The 12253-nt window shown below is 36.9% G+C and overlaps 2 protein-coding genes and 1 long non-coding RNA gene across 10 annotated transcripts in view; all 3 read left to right on the forward strand.

The window, feature by feature from the left end:
• The first annotated feature begins 116 nt into the window (after positions 1-116).
• Positions 117-4271, forward strand: LOC111448970 (translocon-associated protein subunit alpha-like). The gene is made up of 8 exons (XM_023088785.1): positions 117-318; positions 899-1060; positions 1148-1198; positions 1655-1743; positions 2640-2717; positions 2855-3058; positions 3813-3884; positions 3979-4271. Exons 1-8 carry the CDS (start codon positions 252-254, stop codon positions 4027-4029), a joined length of 774 nt encoding a protein of 257 aa, XP_022944553.1. The 5' UTR covers positions 117-251; the 3' UTR covers positions 4030-4271.
• A 2729-nt stretch (positions 4272-7000) lies between these two features.
• LOC111448965 (proline-rich protein 4-like) lies at positions 7001-9174 on the forward strand. 8 transcript variants are annotated; one of them, XM_023088777.1, is made up of 4 exons: positions 7003-7288; positions 7367-8015; positions 8115-8130; positions 8230-9174. In XM_023088777.1, the coding sequence occupies exons 1-4, from the start codon at positions 7129-7131 to the stop codon at positions 8869-8871; spliced, it is 1467 nt and encodes a 488-aa protein (XP_022944545.1). In that variant the 5' UTR covers positions 7003-7128; the 3' UTR covers positions 8872-9174. The 8 variants fall into 8 exon arrangements, with proteins under 8 accessions (XP_022944543.1, XP_022944541.1, XP_022944544.1 ...); XM_023088775.1 differs by having other exon boundaries at positions 7001-7288; positions 7367-8130; XM_023088773.1 differs by having other exon boundaries at positions 7001-7288; positions 7367-8070; positions 8104-9174.
• Positions 9175-10321: 1147 nt separating this feature from the next.
• LOC111448139 overlaps positions 10322-12253 on the forward strand; it is a 2806-nt gene continuing 874 nt past the window's right edge. The window contains exon 1 of the long non-coding RNA XR_002711371.1: positions 10322-10506. This is a non-coding gene — a long non-coding RNA (uncharacterized LOC111448139). The remainder of the gene's footprint in view (positions 10507-12253) is intronic.

A 12253-nucleotide genomic window follows, 5' to 3' on the forward strand; every position in this document is an offset into this window, starting at 1 on the left:
CCAAAAAAAAAAAAAAAAAAAAAAAAAAAAGTAATTTTTTAAATAAAAAAAATACATTAAAAAAACCACAGAGTTTAAAATAAAATTGAGCATTTTTTGGTTATCTAAATTGGCTCAACAAACTGAAGGCAATCAGGTAATTGCCCGGGAAGCGGGATTTGACCCGAGAAACGCATTCCTCCTCCCGCTGTTCACCGATTTCTTCCTCAAGAAACGCATTCAGGCTACGGCAGTCTTCAGAGCTCTCAATCATGGCGTCGAAGGCCTTCAGGATTTTCTTTCTTGCACTCCTTCTCCTTGCGTCGCCTTTTCTCCAAGGTTTTGCTTCCTCAATTCTGTATCTAGATTTCTTCTTGCATCTGCATGTGTTAAACTGTTGCCTCTAGCTTTAATCGAATTTCGCTCTCGCTTTCACGGTTACGGTTTCAATGTTCCATTTATTGAAATCCGGTGCAATATGCATTTCTCTCTTTCTCTATTATTGCGTTTGGTGCTAGAGCTGCGCCGATTTTCGGTTGGATCTTGTGCGTGTTAGATTTGCTAATTTCCAGCTATAATCTTCCCGGTAATTTTTTTTTTTCAACATTTATATGCTGTTCGATAGCCTCTGTGGCTCTTCGACTCGGTTTATACTTGATTGGAAGATGCACGAAATTGCTTGGGCAGCGTTTTTAGCGTATCCATATCAATTGTATTAATTAAGCTCGATATTTGGGTTAGTTAAGCGGACTCTGATCCACGTGATTCGAACGTTTTCATTGTGGTTAAAAGCTGGCTTTTGGTCGTTCTTCAGTTGAAGTTGTTATTCATCTTCCACGATGTGATGAATCTGTATACTTTGCTTCTTCTATTTATATATATAAATATATAAATATTTCGTTTTTTTCTTCTTCTTAAGTTGTTAGATGTCAATCGGATGCGGATGTGGAATCTGGAGAGTCCGTTGAAGATGCCACTGACTTAGGGATCGTTGGGGATGAGCAAGATTTCGGCGACGCGAGCTTCAGCCCAGCTACAGGGGTTGATACCGTGTGTGTTTTCCCCAAAAATAGCGCACGTAGTGAGTATTCCATCTAAGTTGAACAGAAATATATTCTTTTTGATATGATGCAAATAGTGAATTAAATTATAATTTCTCCAAATGCAGTCGTGGTGGCCGGAGAAGAGACCGAACTTTTAGCAGGAATGAAGAACGATGGTAATTAACCCTTACCTGTCACCTACAAGAGCTGTATTGTCGTTATTTGTATATAATCTGCATCAGATGGCAATTCAATAATTCACAGCCTTAAGTGGTTTTATTGTAGCGAAAATTCACCGGTAATGCACGATTTCCAGTTTGTGTTTCTTACTGTTCTTCCAATTTGTGCATTGTTAAACTTTTTCTCTCTCTGTTTTCTATGTTCTACCTTTTTCGTAAGAACTTTTTGTTTGTAATTTTGTGGGTTACTAAGATTTGGGTGCGAAAAAAGCATTGAGGTGGCCCTCATCGATACCTCAAACTGCAATTTGAAAATTTTCTTTAATGTTTTCCTTCACGTAGTCTCAGTGATGGAGTTTCCTGCTGTTATCCTTTTTTTTCTTTTTTAATTGCTGCTAGTTGTCTGCTGTGCTTCTTATTTTGTTTTTTTCCCCTTTTTTGGTGAAAAAACAGGGGATTCTAGCTTGAATGTCATTGCAATCAAGGCCAGTGTTCATTACACTTTTGATCACCGAATACTGATTCAAAATCTTTCCGTACAGGTATGTGACTGATAGTTAATGTGTACAAGTTTTTTTTTCATCAATTCACTGCATAACCTTTATTTGGTTGCCATATGCAAGCATAATTTTGTGCCAAGAACATTCCAGAATGTTTACTCACCTGGTTCAAGTATTCATGTTGTAGCAATCATTTACCTATTTTGTATATTTGGGGGATGAATTCTTGATTCAGTTAAAGCTGTGAGATATGAGCTAAATTTCTGAAAGCAGCTCATCTTAGATCTTGGACGTTGGTGCCTGCTTTAGCTTATTACTATTGGAGTCCGTAATATAAATCACCTTGCTTGAGCTCAGACGCCTAGGAGTAGATGGTGTTGCTGTTTGACCTATTAGAATTTAACATACATTTACAGTAATCAGCCGTTGCATAAACTCTATACAAAAAACAGCTACCAAATAAATTAAAAATAAATGTACGTCTAAGGCCAAGGAAAGTGAATCCTAGCCACCAAAAGACTAAAATAACTATTATAATTACTAAACTTATGTATAGCAGGCTGGTTTTAATACCAAAAGGTTTCTTATAAGAAACAATGCTGTGTTGATGTATCACATCCATATATATTTCCAATATTATATATTCTAGTCCATGAAATTTTATGTAGATTTTGGCTGCCATCCTTGGTGGTGTTAATCATTTCAAAAGTGTGATTTATTCTCACACTATATTTTTGGATTTTTCTAGGAGTTTTTTTTTGTCACCCACTTATCTTCAGTTTTTTATGCTTTAAAAAAGCAGACAAGTAATGTCTTGTTTCTCTTTTTCGAAGAATTTCTTTAGTGCCTGTATATACATATTACTTGCTACAGCGTTTTGCATCTAGTCAATTCCCTTCTGTCATTTTCTTACAATTATGTTTATGTTTTGGTTCCAGGGTTTTAACAATGCATCGGTACAAGCATCGACACAAGCAACTTTCCCGTATTTTTTTGCTGTCAGCAAATATCTTCAGGTTTTTGTGATATGATGGTCTTCTACATTGAAATTAAATTTATTGTTTTCTAGATTATTGCTCTGTTGTCTGTGTTTTTAAACTGAAAGTATAAGAATGCATAAATGGCTAAAAAGACATTGCTTCTCTTTGTACAGCCTGGAAATTTTGATCTTGTTGGAACCATTATTTATGAAATAGATCAGCATCCATATCAAAGTACCTTCTTCAATGGTACCATTGAAGTTGTTGAAGCTGGTGGTTTTCTCAGCACTGAATCTGTATTCCTAGTTACCCTTGGAGCTGCACTTATCGTTCTATTTGGTTTGTGGATTCATGGTCAAATACAGAATCTTTCCAAGGTACACAAGCTAAAACTGAAATTTTGGATGAATTGTTTTACTTTCAGGGAGAAAATGTTAAATATCTGTGCCATGAAGATTCATAACTATCATGCCTGTGGGTGAATTATGTTTAACGAAAAAAATAATAATAATAATAATAATAAAAAAACTATCTAATGTGTTCAGTAAATCTGCTAAATCATAGGTTGGTTTGGTAATTTCCTTGGCTCAGGGGTCGATTTCTTATAATTTTTTTTTTGTATTGTTTTAATCAATGAAATCTTTCTTAGTTTCCTATCAAAAGATAAAATAGAATAAAAATTGTATGTTTATTTTCTCACAGATACATTTTGCACAGTATGGACTTTTGTTTTGATTTGGTTTTTTAGAGAAAAAAAAAATAACACTTGTACTAAATATGATTGCAAAAGTTTTCATTGGGAAAAAAAATTGTATTTGTTTCATGAAATGTACAAAGTAATTTTTGAGAAGGAACAGTGACTTTACTACAAAAGAGCATTGTCTCACACTGTTAGTTGCTTTCTTCTACAGCTAAACTGGACGTGATTCTTGTACTTATGGGTTTTAATTTGTTTTAGTTCCTTGATTAATTGTAATTTTTCTTTTTTTAAAAAAACTTATTCTTGCTGATTGGAAAATATTTTTGCAATTTAGTTGGGTATTGAATGTTTTTGGTGATGCATTTAACTTCCCGCATATATCCTTGAACCCCCCAATCATTCTTATAATACTTTTTATTTTATTTTATTAGAAAACAAAGAGGGCTCCTAAGGTTGAAGTTGGAACCAGGGCCTCAGATGCATCATTAGACGAATGGCTCGAGGTAAGTTCATTGACCTGTAATTAAATTTGAAGTCGTTTGGTTTCGCCCCCCTTGCTGACTTTGACTGATATTAATCTTATCTTTGGTAATACAGGGTACTGCATATTCTCAATCATCGTCAAACAAATCAAAGAAAAAGAAGTAGATCGCACTTGTTTTCTGCCTTCACTTTTCCTTGCTGACACATACCAGATACGCAGTCTCTTGTTAACTCACACTTCCGGCATTTGAATTGTTTAAGAGACACAGCATGATATCAGTTTTGGAAAAATAGGCCAGTTTAGACTTTTGGAAAAGTTGAGTTATTTCAAATTTGAACTGATGCAGATACGTATAGAAACAATAGAGATCTTTTAATTTAATCCAAAATTTTGAGCGTTTACCTTTTGTTGTTGAAGTTACTTTTTTATGGATAAATTTTCTTCTTGATAGGTCTAAGCCCCTTCTATATGTACCACTTGTGTAGAGTTAAGTGTTAATAGAAACAAACACCAGCGAGATGCACATGAAGCTGTTGCTTTCTAGCATGTAGATAGATGTTAGGTCAACTGACTATCAATGTCGTGATATTCTTCAATTGGACTCCCCCTCTTGATTGCATATCCTTTCAATCATCCTTCTTTAATTGACTAACTCGAAATGCCTAAAGGGTAGCATGTGGGATTTGACCTTTGCTGCTTCATCCCTCTGTTCCATGTGTTACTTTTAATTGCCTGAGCTGTCAAATCACATGAAACCAGTTAGCAGTTAAGTGGGACACTTTTGGATTCCCGTGAGATCCCACATTGGTTGGAAAGGGGAACGAAACATTACTTCTAAGGGTGTGAAAATCTCTCTCTAGTAGAGCCGGCGGATGGTGAAGATACGTGATGGGTCAAAGCGGACAATATCTACTAGTGGTAGACTTATTTATTTTTTTACTTTCAATGTTGCTGTGATTGGGACTGTTTTCTACCCTCAAGAGTCAATTTTAAATCTAACTTAGGCAATTATTTTTAATAAAGACTATGATTCTGTTTGCCCTTTATTTGTCATGAATAGTCCAATTATATGGCTTAGGTGAAACCAATTTACTTGGGACTGCCACCTACTAGGGACTTGAATCCATGGATTACAACTACTCTGTCATTTACTTCACTGCTTGAATTAGAGGGATTCTTAATTAACTTGAAACCTATAGAATGGAAGCCCCACACATAAGCTCATGCAAGCACATGATATGAACATGTGTTCGTAGTGGTAAGATCTCTAGTATTACTGTAGTACTTCATTTATCTACGCTATAGTTTTACTTTTATGATCATACCCCAGTCACTTGTATAGTGATCGGAGGGAATTGAAACAAGAAGAAGATTGGAATTTGTAGGTCCTGCCCGTGTTTGCCAGTGTTTAGAGTACTCATACCATTTGAGACAAGTTAAAACGTAGGTTTAGGAGTCCAAACTTGATGCTGGCCAGCTTATTACTTAAAAATACCCATTAGAGATCTCTCAAATCTCTCCATTTAACACATTCTTTCCTTCACTAGCAATTAGCAGTGCAATAACACCAAAAGAGGGAAAAAAGTGCACTTCCTTACAAGTGTCAACAGCTGGACTTCCCCAAGTGGGTTGGGGCTCATCAATCCTGGCCAACTTTGGAGGCTGTTCATTTAGTGGAATACCCTTCATTTAGAGCCTTGGTAGTAGTAGTGGTAGTAGTAGTAAATAGGGGGATGCAAATGAGCTAAGAATGCACCAACTTGGAACATGCATCAGGACTGCAGTGAACCACTATTAGTACCTCTGAGTGAGTGATGAGCCCCTCTTGCGGTGTCACTAATCTCTGTGTCTCATCATTTTTGCTGCTCTAACCATTAAACTCTCTCTTTCCTTCACACCACAACTTATAATGCAATACCTTAAAAAGTATTTAAGTACTTTGTTCTTTTTACCATATGGAATGAGAATTAATAGGTGCTTTAAGCTCCTTTATCGATGATTTTTGTTTTTAAGAGTTTATTGATTACAAAGATCGAGAATCAAACTATGAGTTCTTGAATGTAATTCGTGTCTTACTGAACTATACTTAAATTGGCTTTTCTTTATGAGTTCTTGAATGTAATTGATGTCTTACCCACTGAACTATGCTTGAATTGACTTTTCTTTTCTGTTTTAGGAATCGAGCTTGTGAGACAATCTGAGCATAGTTCAATTGGACATAGAAGTTTAAATCTTCTTCCTCGGCATATTCTTTAAAAAAAAATGAAAGAAATAAAGTGGTGAGCTTTACCCGTCCTTTCTTATATATAATGCACTAAAACAAATATTATCAACTATAAGATTGTCTTCTTTTAAAATAATTTTTTATTTATTTATTAATATTTACTTAGTCCTCGGTTCTAAGAGTGAAGACTATTCCTGCAACACAAAAGTCCATCCAGTATGTTTTGTCTTCACTCACATACATCCTAAGAAATTTTTCACGAGGTCACCCAACATAGGATTGATCCAAACAAAACACGCTTGGTTCTATTATTGAGCCATAAAAAAGAAATGTGCACTTTGTTAGTATAGGTAATAACTTTAAATTCTTTTAAGGTTTTCTTAGTCATTCTATTCTCATGATCGTTCTCATTCGGATGTAGTTTCGGTTTATTCACGTACACTTCATTTTGAAAAAAACGAGCCTAAGTTTCAAAAATAAATAACTAAAAATTAAAACTATTATCAAACAAGACAAAAATGAGTTAAAACTATCGAAAATTTGGTGCAAAAAGCATAATCTTAATTTTATTTTTGTGTAAAGAAGAAAAGAATGACAGTCCCTTCATGGGATTCATGGAACTGTACTTTGCTGATGAACTTGGCATTGAGAGTTTCCATTGGCTGTTCAAACAGTTACCATTGAGAGTAAACTTATTAATGTGATGAGGTAAGCTGTAGATTTAGAAAGGTATGGAAGCAGAGACCATTTTGATTACTCATTAAATGAAACACAATGGCAGTTGAGTTGTTCCCTGGCTGTTATGCCCAAACTTTCTCATGCATTACAAAGCCATTCCTTTTCTTTTAAGGGCCCCCCCCTACCTCATGTGACATGCCCTTAACAACGTCTCAAAACTCGCCTTTTCGCTCACTTGTTTCCTTCTATATAATGAGCTTCATCTCTTTCGTTTCTTCCTACATTCCCCCCCGAACCTCACAGCTTCTACTCCGTCTCGGGAGAGTTGGTTTCGGGTTGGATTTTGAATTGTCCTTTCACCATGAGGAATCCTCCTCTCTTTGGGAGGACACCCTTGTTATGCTTTTTCTTGATATCCTTTGTTTTTGCTGCAACATCGTGCTATGCCGTCGAGGTTATCGGCATAAGCAAATGTACCGATTGCCACGAGAGGAACATAAAAACTAACCATGCCTTATCGGGTACGTGTCGTTTTCTGTTTTAGTCCTTAATTTGGTATTAAAAACGCTTAAACGTCGTTGTCGTTGATCACTTTGTAGGACTCAAAGTAGCCATAGATTGTAAATCAAGTGATGGGCAATTCAAAACAAGAGGAATTGGTGAGATGAATGAAGAAGGAAAGTTCAATGTGTTGCTGTCTAATGCCATTGTGGAAGATGGAATGCTTAAGGAAGAATGCTATGCGCAGGTTTATAGTGCATCAGCCGCCCCTTGCCGCCCTGCCCATGATGGCCTCCAGCGCCCCACGGTGGCTGTGGTGCCCAAATCAGCTGGGAAGCAGCAGACCTTTGGGCTGACTGGTGAGCTCATGTTTTCATCAGCGACGTGTGCATCGGCTTTCTTTTGGCCCTTCCACAAGCACCCTAATCACTTTCCTTTGCCACTCCCTCTTGCACCTAAGTTTCACCACCATTTCTTCCCTCCATTGCCTCCTAAAGCGTTTCCTCCCGTGCCTATCTATGAAAAGCCGACTCCACCGTCTATCCCGGTTTATGTAAACCCTCTTCCTCCACCGGTTCCGGTCTATGGAAAACCCTTTCCACCGGTTGTTCCTGTTTATGTCAAGCCTCTTCCTCCACCCGCACCGGTCTATGAAAAGCCACTTCCACCACCTGTTCCTGTTTATGAAAAGCCACTTCCTCCACCGACGCCGGTCTATGAAAAACCACTTCCACCACCGGTTCCCATATATAAAAATTCTCCTCCTCCGCCGGTTCCCATTTACCATAAACCTAAGCCTCCATCAGTGCCAGTATACAAGAAGCCACATCCACCGCCGGTTCCCATTTACCATAAACCTAAGCCTCCACCAGTGCCAGTATACAAGAAGCCACATCCACCACCGGTTCCCATTTACAAGAAACCTAAACCTCCACCAGTGCCAGTATACAAAAAACCCCTTCCTCCACCGGTTCCCATCTACCATAAACCCAAGCCTCCGCCGGTTCCCATCTACCATAAACCCAAGCCACCGCCGGTTCCCATCTACCATAAACCCAAGCCTCCGCCGGTTCCCATCTACCATAAACCCAAGCCACCGCCGGTTCCCATCTACCATAAACCCAAGCCTCCGCCGGTTCCCATCTACCATAAACCCAAGCCTCCGCCGGTTCCCATCTACCATAAACCCAAGCCTCCGCCGGTTCCCATCTACCATAAACCCAAGCCTCGGCCAGCGCCGGTATACAATAACCCTCTTCCACCGCCCGTCCCTATTTATGAAAAGCCCCTTCCGCCACCGGTTCCTGTCTATGAAAAACCCCTTCCGCCACCGGTTCCTGTCTATGAAAAACCCCTTCCGCCACCGGTTCCTGTCTATGAAAAACCCCTTCCACCACCGGTTCCTGTCTATGAAAAACCCCTTCCACCACCGGTTCCAATATATGTGAACCCACTCCCACCGCATAATCCATTTTTTAAGCCAAAACATCCCTTGTTCAAGCATCATCTGCCTCCCATTCCAGAGATGCCCCATCATCCATTTTTGAAGAAGCCATGGCCACCTATCCCTCACTTCCCTCCGGCTCCCATGTTCCCACCCTAAAATCCACCCTCTGCTTCTCAGTCTTGCTTTTCGTAATAAGCAATGAACATGGTAATGTGCAGTGGAAGTTTAGTAACTTTCAGCTGCTGCTAATAAAAGCTTCGATTTCTGGCATTACCATCGAATCCAATCGAATCAGAAGGAACAGATAGAAGCAGGATTGAACAGTTTTTTATTTTGTTTTTATATTTGAAGTTAAGATCTGTGTGAATTGTTCATGGCTGTTGTTTCACGATTCAGATCGTGATTCTGTAAATGCCTATGAACAATTTTTCGTTTACAAAAATTGCATTCTTGTTTGTTGTGCTTGTTTATCCCAGGCATCTCAATTCTTCCCTACTTCTTTATTAATTGTAATGGCACAAGTCCACCGGTAGGTTTTGGCCCATTACGTATTGCCGTCAGCTTCACGGTTTTAAAACACGTCTAGGAGAAATTTTTACATCCTTATAAAGAATGCTTCGTTCCTCCGTTTTCCCCTCCAACCAATGTGGGACCTCACAATCCACCTCTCTTGGGGCCCAACGTCATCGCTGGCACACCACCTGATGTCTGACTTTGATACCATTTGTAACAGCCTAAGCCCATCCCTAAAATATATTGTCTGTTTTGGCCCATTACATATCGTCATTAACCTCACAATTTTAAAACATGTCTGCTAGAAAGAGAGTTTCAACTCCTTATAACAATTTTAAAACATGTCTGCTAGAAAGAGAGTTTCAACTCCTTATAAGGAATGTTTCACTCCTCTACTCAAATGATGCGAGACCTCACAATCCACTCCTTTGGGGTCATTGATTTCTAACACACTGCTTACAATTATTCTTAATACTCTTTTGATATTCTTTATTTATTTTTAAATTTAATCATTAAAAAATAATAAAAATCAAAATAATCATTAAAAAAAATAATAACAAAAGAAAAATAAATTATTGATATAGATTAATATATATTTTTTCGACTAGAAATCAACCTGTACAAATTATTTTTAAGATTTATTGAAAATATAAATACTAAAATTCGACATTTAAAATATATATACTAAGAGGAAAATAAATTCTAATTATTGAAACTAAAATGATATTTTAATTATAATTGCATTGAAACTCCAAACTTTAATTAAAATTATCCTTATTTTTAACTATTTTCATTTGACTTTATTTAAAGTCAACTTTTAAGTCATATAGTCAAATTTTTGGGTTTTATAAAAGAAATTTCTGTAATAATGAAAATTCATTAGATTTCAATACGTCCTCTTGGCATGTTATATTAATTATTGTAATTTAATTAAAAATCGAATGAAATTTTAATGAAGATTTTAAATTGATTCATTTTAATTTTAGGAAATCAAAAATTGATTTTTACTCTTAAAGAAAATCACATAATATTTTTTAGAAAACCTAAAAATGTTGTCATCTCTGTGTGAACTGAAGGAGCTTAGCCAGCAAAATGCGTGTAAGCAGTGTAAGAAATCGCTAGCAGAACTCTCTTACCATGCAAATCTGTCATTCTGAATCCTTGGCTGGAATGTTATGGTCAATTGCTACATTTTCTGCGGAGTTCGAGGAATTGAAGTCAGGCATTTTTTTGCCCTAATGTTCAATATGAAATTCTCGATTCCTTCCACGATGAAAGGTTTTTTTCCGATATCATTACTTTTTCTGTTGTATTATCTTTCTGGATCGCTCTGATTAGAACGTGTTTGAGGGAGAATTTGCCTTTCAGTTTCAGATGAGAGCTTAAAAGTAGTCAATAGGCGTCACTGGGCTTTAGATTTGGGGTGAACTTTTGATGAAATATCATCATACACGTGTAGAGAGTTACCAAATGTTATGCATTGTCGTCAATATTCGGTAGCTTTATCATTAAATTTAAGAAGTGGAATCCGTAGAAGAATCTGATGGAGGCTGATAATGTTTAGAAATAAATGTTCAAGAGATACAAACTGCCAACATGAGTGAATGCTAAAGTAAGAAAATACAAAATTAGGAACTTAGAAATGATTACAATCTTCTTCCTCAAGCACAATAATGAAAACCAACGATCTTGGGAGGTTGGCTGCTTAGAGACCCCAAAAATCTTTAACTAATGCTGTCTTGATACCCAAAGTAAAATTAAAAAAACAGAGTGAGTGTTCAACGAAAGAGGATCATTGATGCTTCTAAAACTAGAGTGAATGTTATATGAAATAAGACTTATTCCAAGAAAACCTGTTGAGATTCAAACCAACTAATAAAATGATGGCTTAAACAACCCAACACCTTGATGAGAAAGAACCATAAATGCCCCACAATTCTTCGAAGAAAACTACCTCGAAAGAGACTAAAAATGCTTCTCCCAAAAGAAAAGAAGTATTTTCTATGATTGAAATGAAAAAATGAAGAAAAGAAGTATTGTCACTATTACAAAAAGTTGAGAGGAGACAATTTATCTTACAAGATTCTTATATTTTGTTCTTCCAAATGTACCATAGGAGAGCTTTAGTTACACAATTCTATTGGATCTTAGTAGTTTCTTTCAAACTCCAGCCTTTAAAGCCTTGAGAAAGCTAGTTATCCCACGCATTTAGGTTATGTAACTTGGTAGGTTAAATGATTTCAAAATGAAGGATCGCCTTATGTATGTAAAAGATTGTGTTTGTGGAAATTATGGAGTAACAGTAACAGATTCTCTTTCCTTATAAAACAAACAATATACAGAAGGGACGAGGGCCAAATTGGGTTACTTTCTCAAAAGCTTCTCGTTGAGTATTGAGTTACCAAATGGATAAGTTGGATAGAGTGATGAAAGAGTTGAAATGCATTATATGTCGATCTGTGGTACGATGGCAAAGTTGCAAGCATAAGTAGGAAACACTTGCTTTAGGTGTAGTCGATGTTGAGCGATGAGTTTGGGTGCATGTCCAAGACAACATATGATGGAAGTTAAGAGACGTTTGATTATAGGTCGAGCCCCGCCTAAGGTCTGACAAAGCAAAAAGACTCGCAAAAAGAATGTTATGGGCTAGAAATAGCCTTCAAACTAGCCATGATTGTAGTAAGATTATGGTGTCATTGGTTTGAAAATGTATGCTTTGGTCTTCCTTCATAGGTGTACCCCTCAAAATCTTTGGAGGACTTATCTATAGTCCAAATCATTAAAAGAGGTGATGGTCTACTTGAGGTGGTAGACACGAAGGTGGAAGTGGGGATTGAGCTAGCTTTTGATATGATTAAACTGTGTTACTAATAAAAGAGAGAGCTAATGATCAATGATCAAGCGTAGAAAGAGGTGTGCAGAGAACGTTTGGCAAATTCCTGAGAGTTAGTCCGGTTAGTGGTAATATGGAGAGAAGTTTTTTTTTTTTTTTTTTTTTTTTTTTTTTTTTTTTTTTTTTTTTTTT

This window comes from Cucurbita moschata, unplaced genomic scaffold, assembly GCF_002738365.1.
Source record: "Cucurbita moschata cultivar Rifu unplaced genomic scaffold, Cmos_1.0 Cmo_Scf00010, whole genome shotgun sequence".
Lineage (NCBI taxonomy): Eukaryota > Viridiplantae > Streptophyta > Magnoliopsida > Cucurbitales > Cucurbitaceae > Cucurbita > Cucurbita moschata.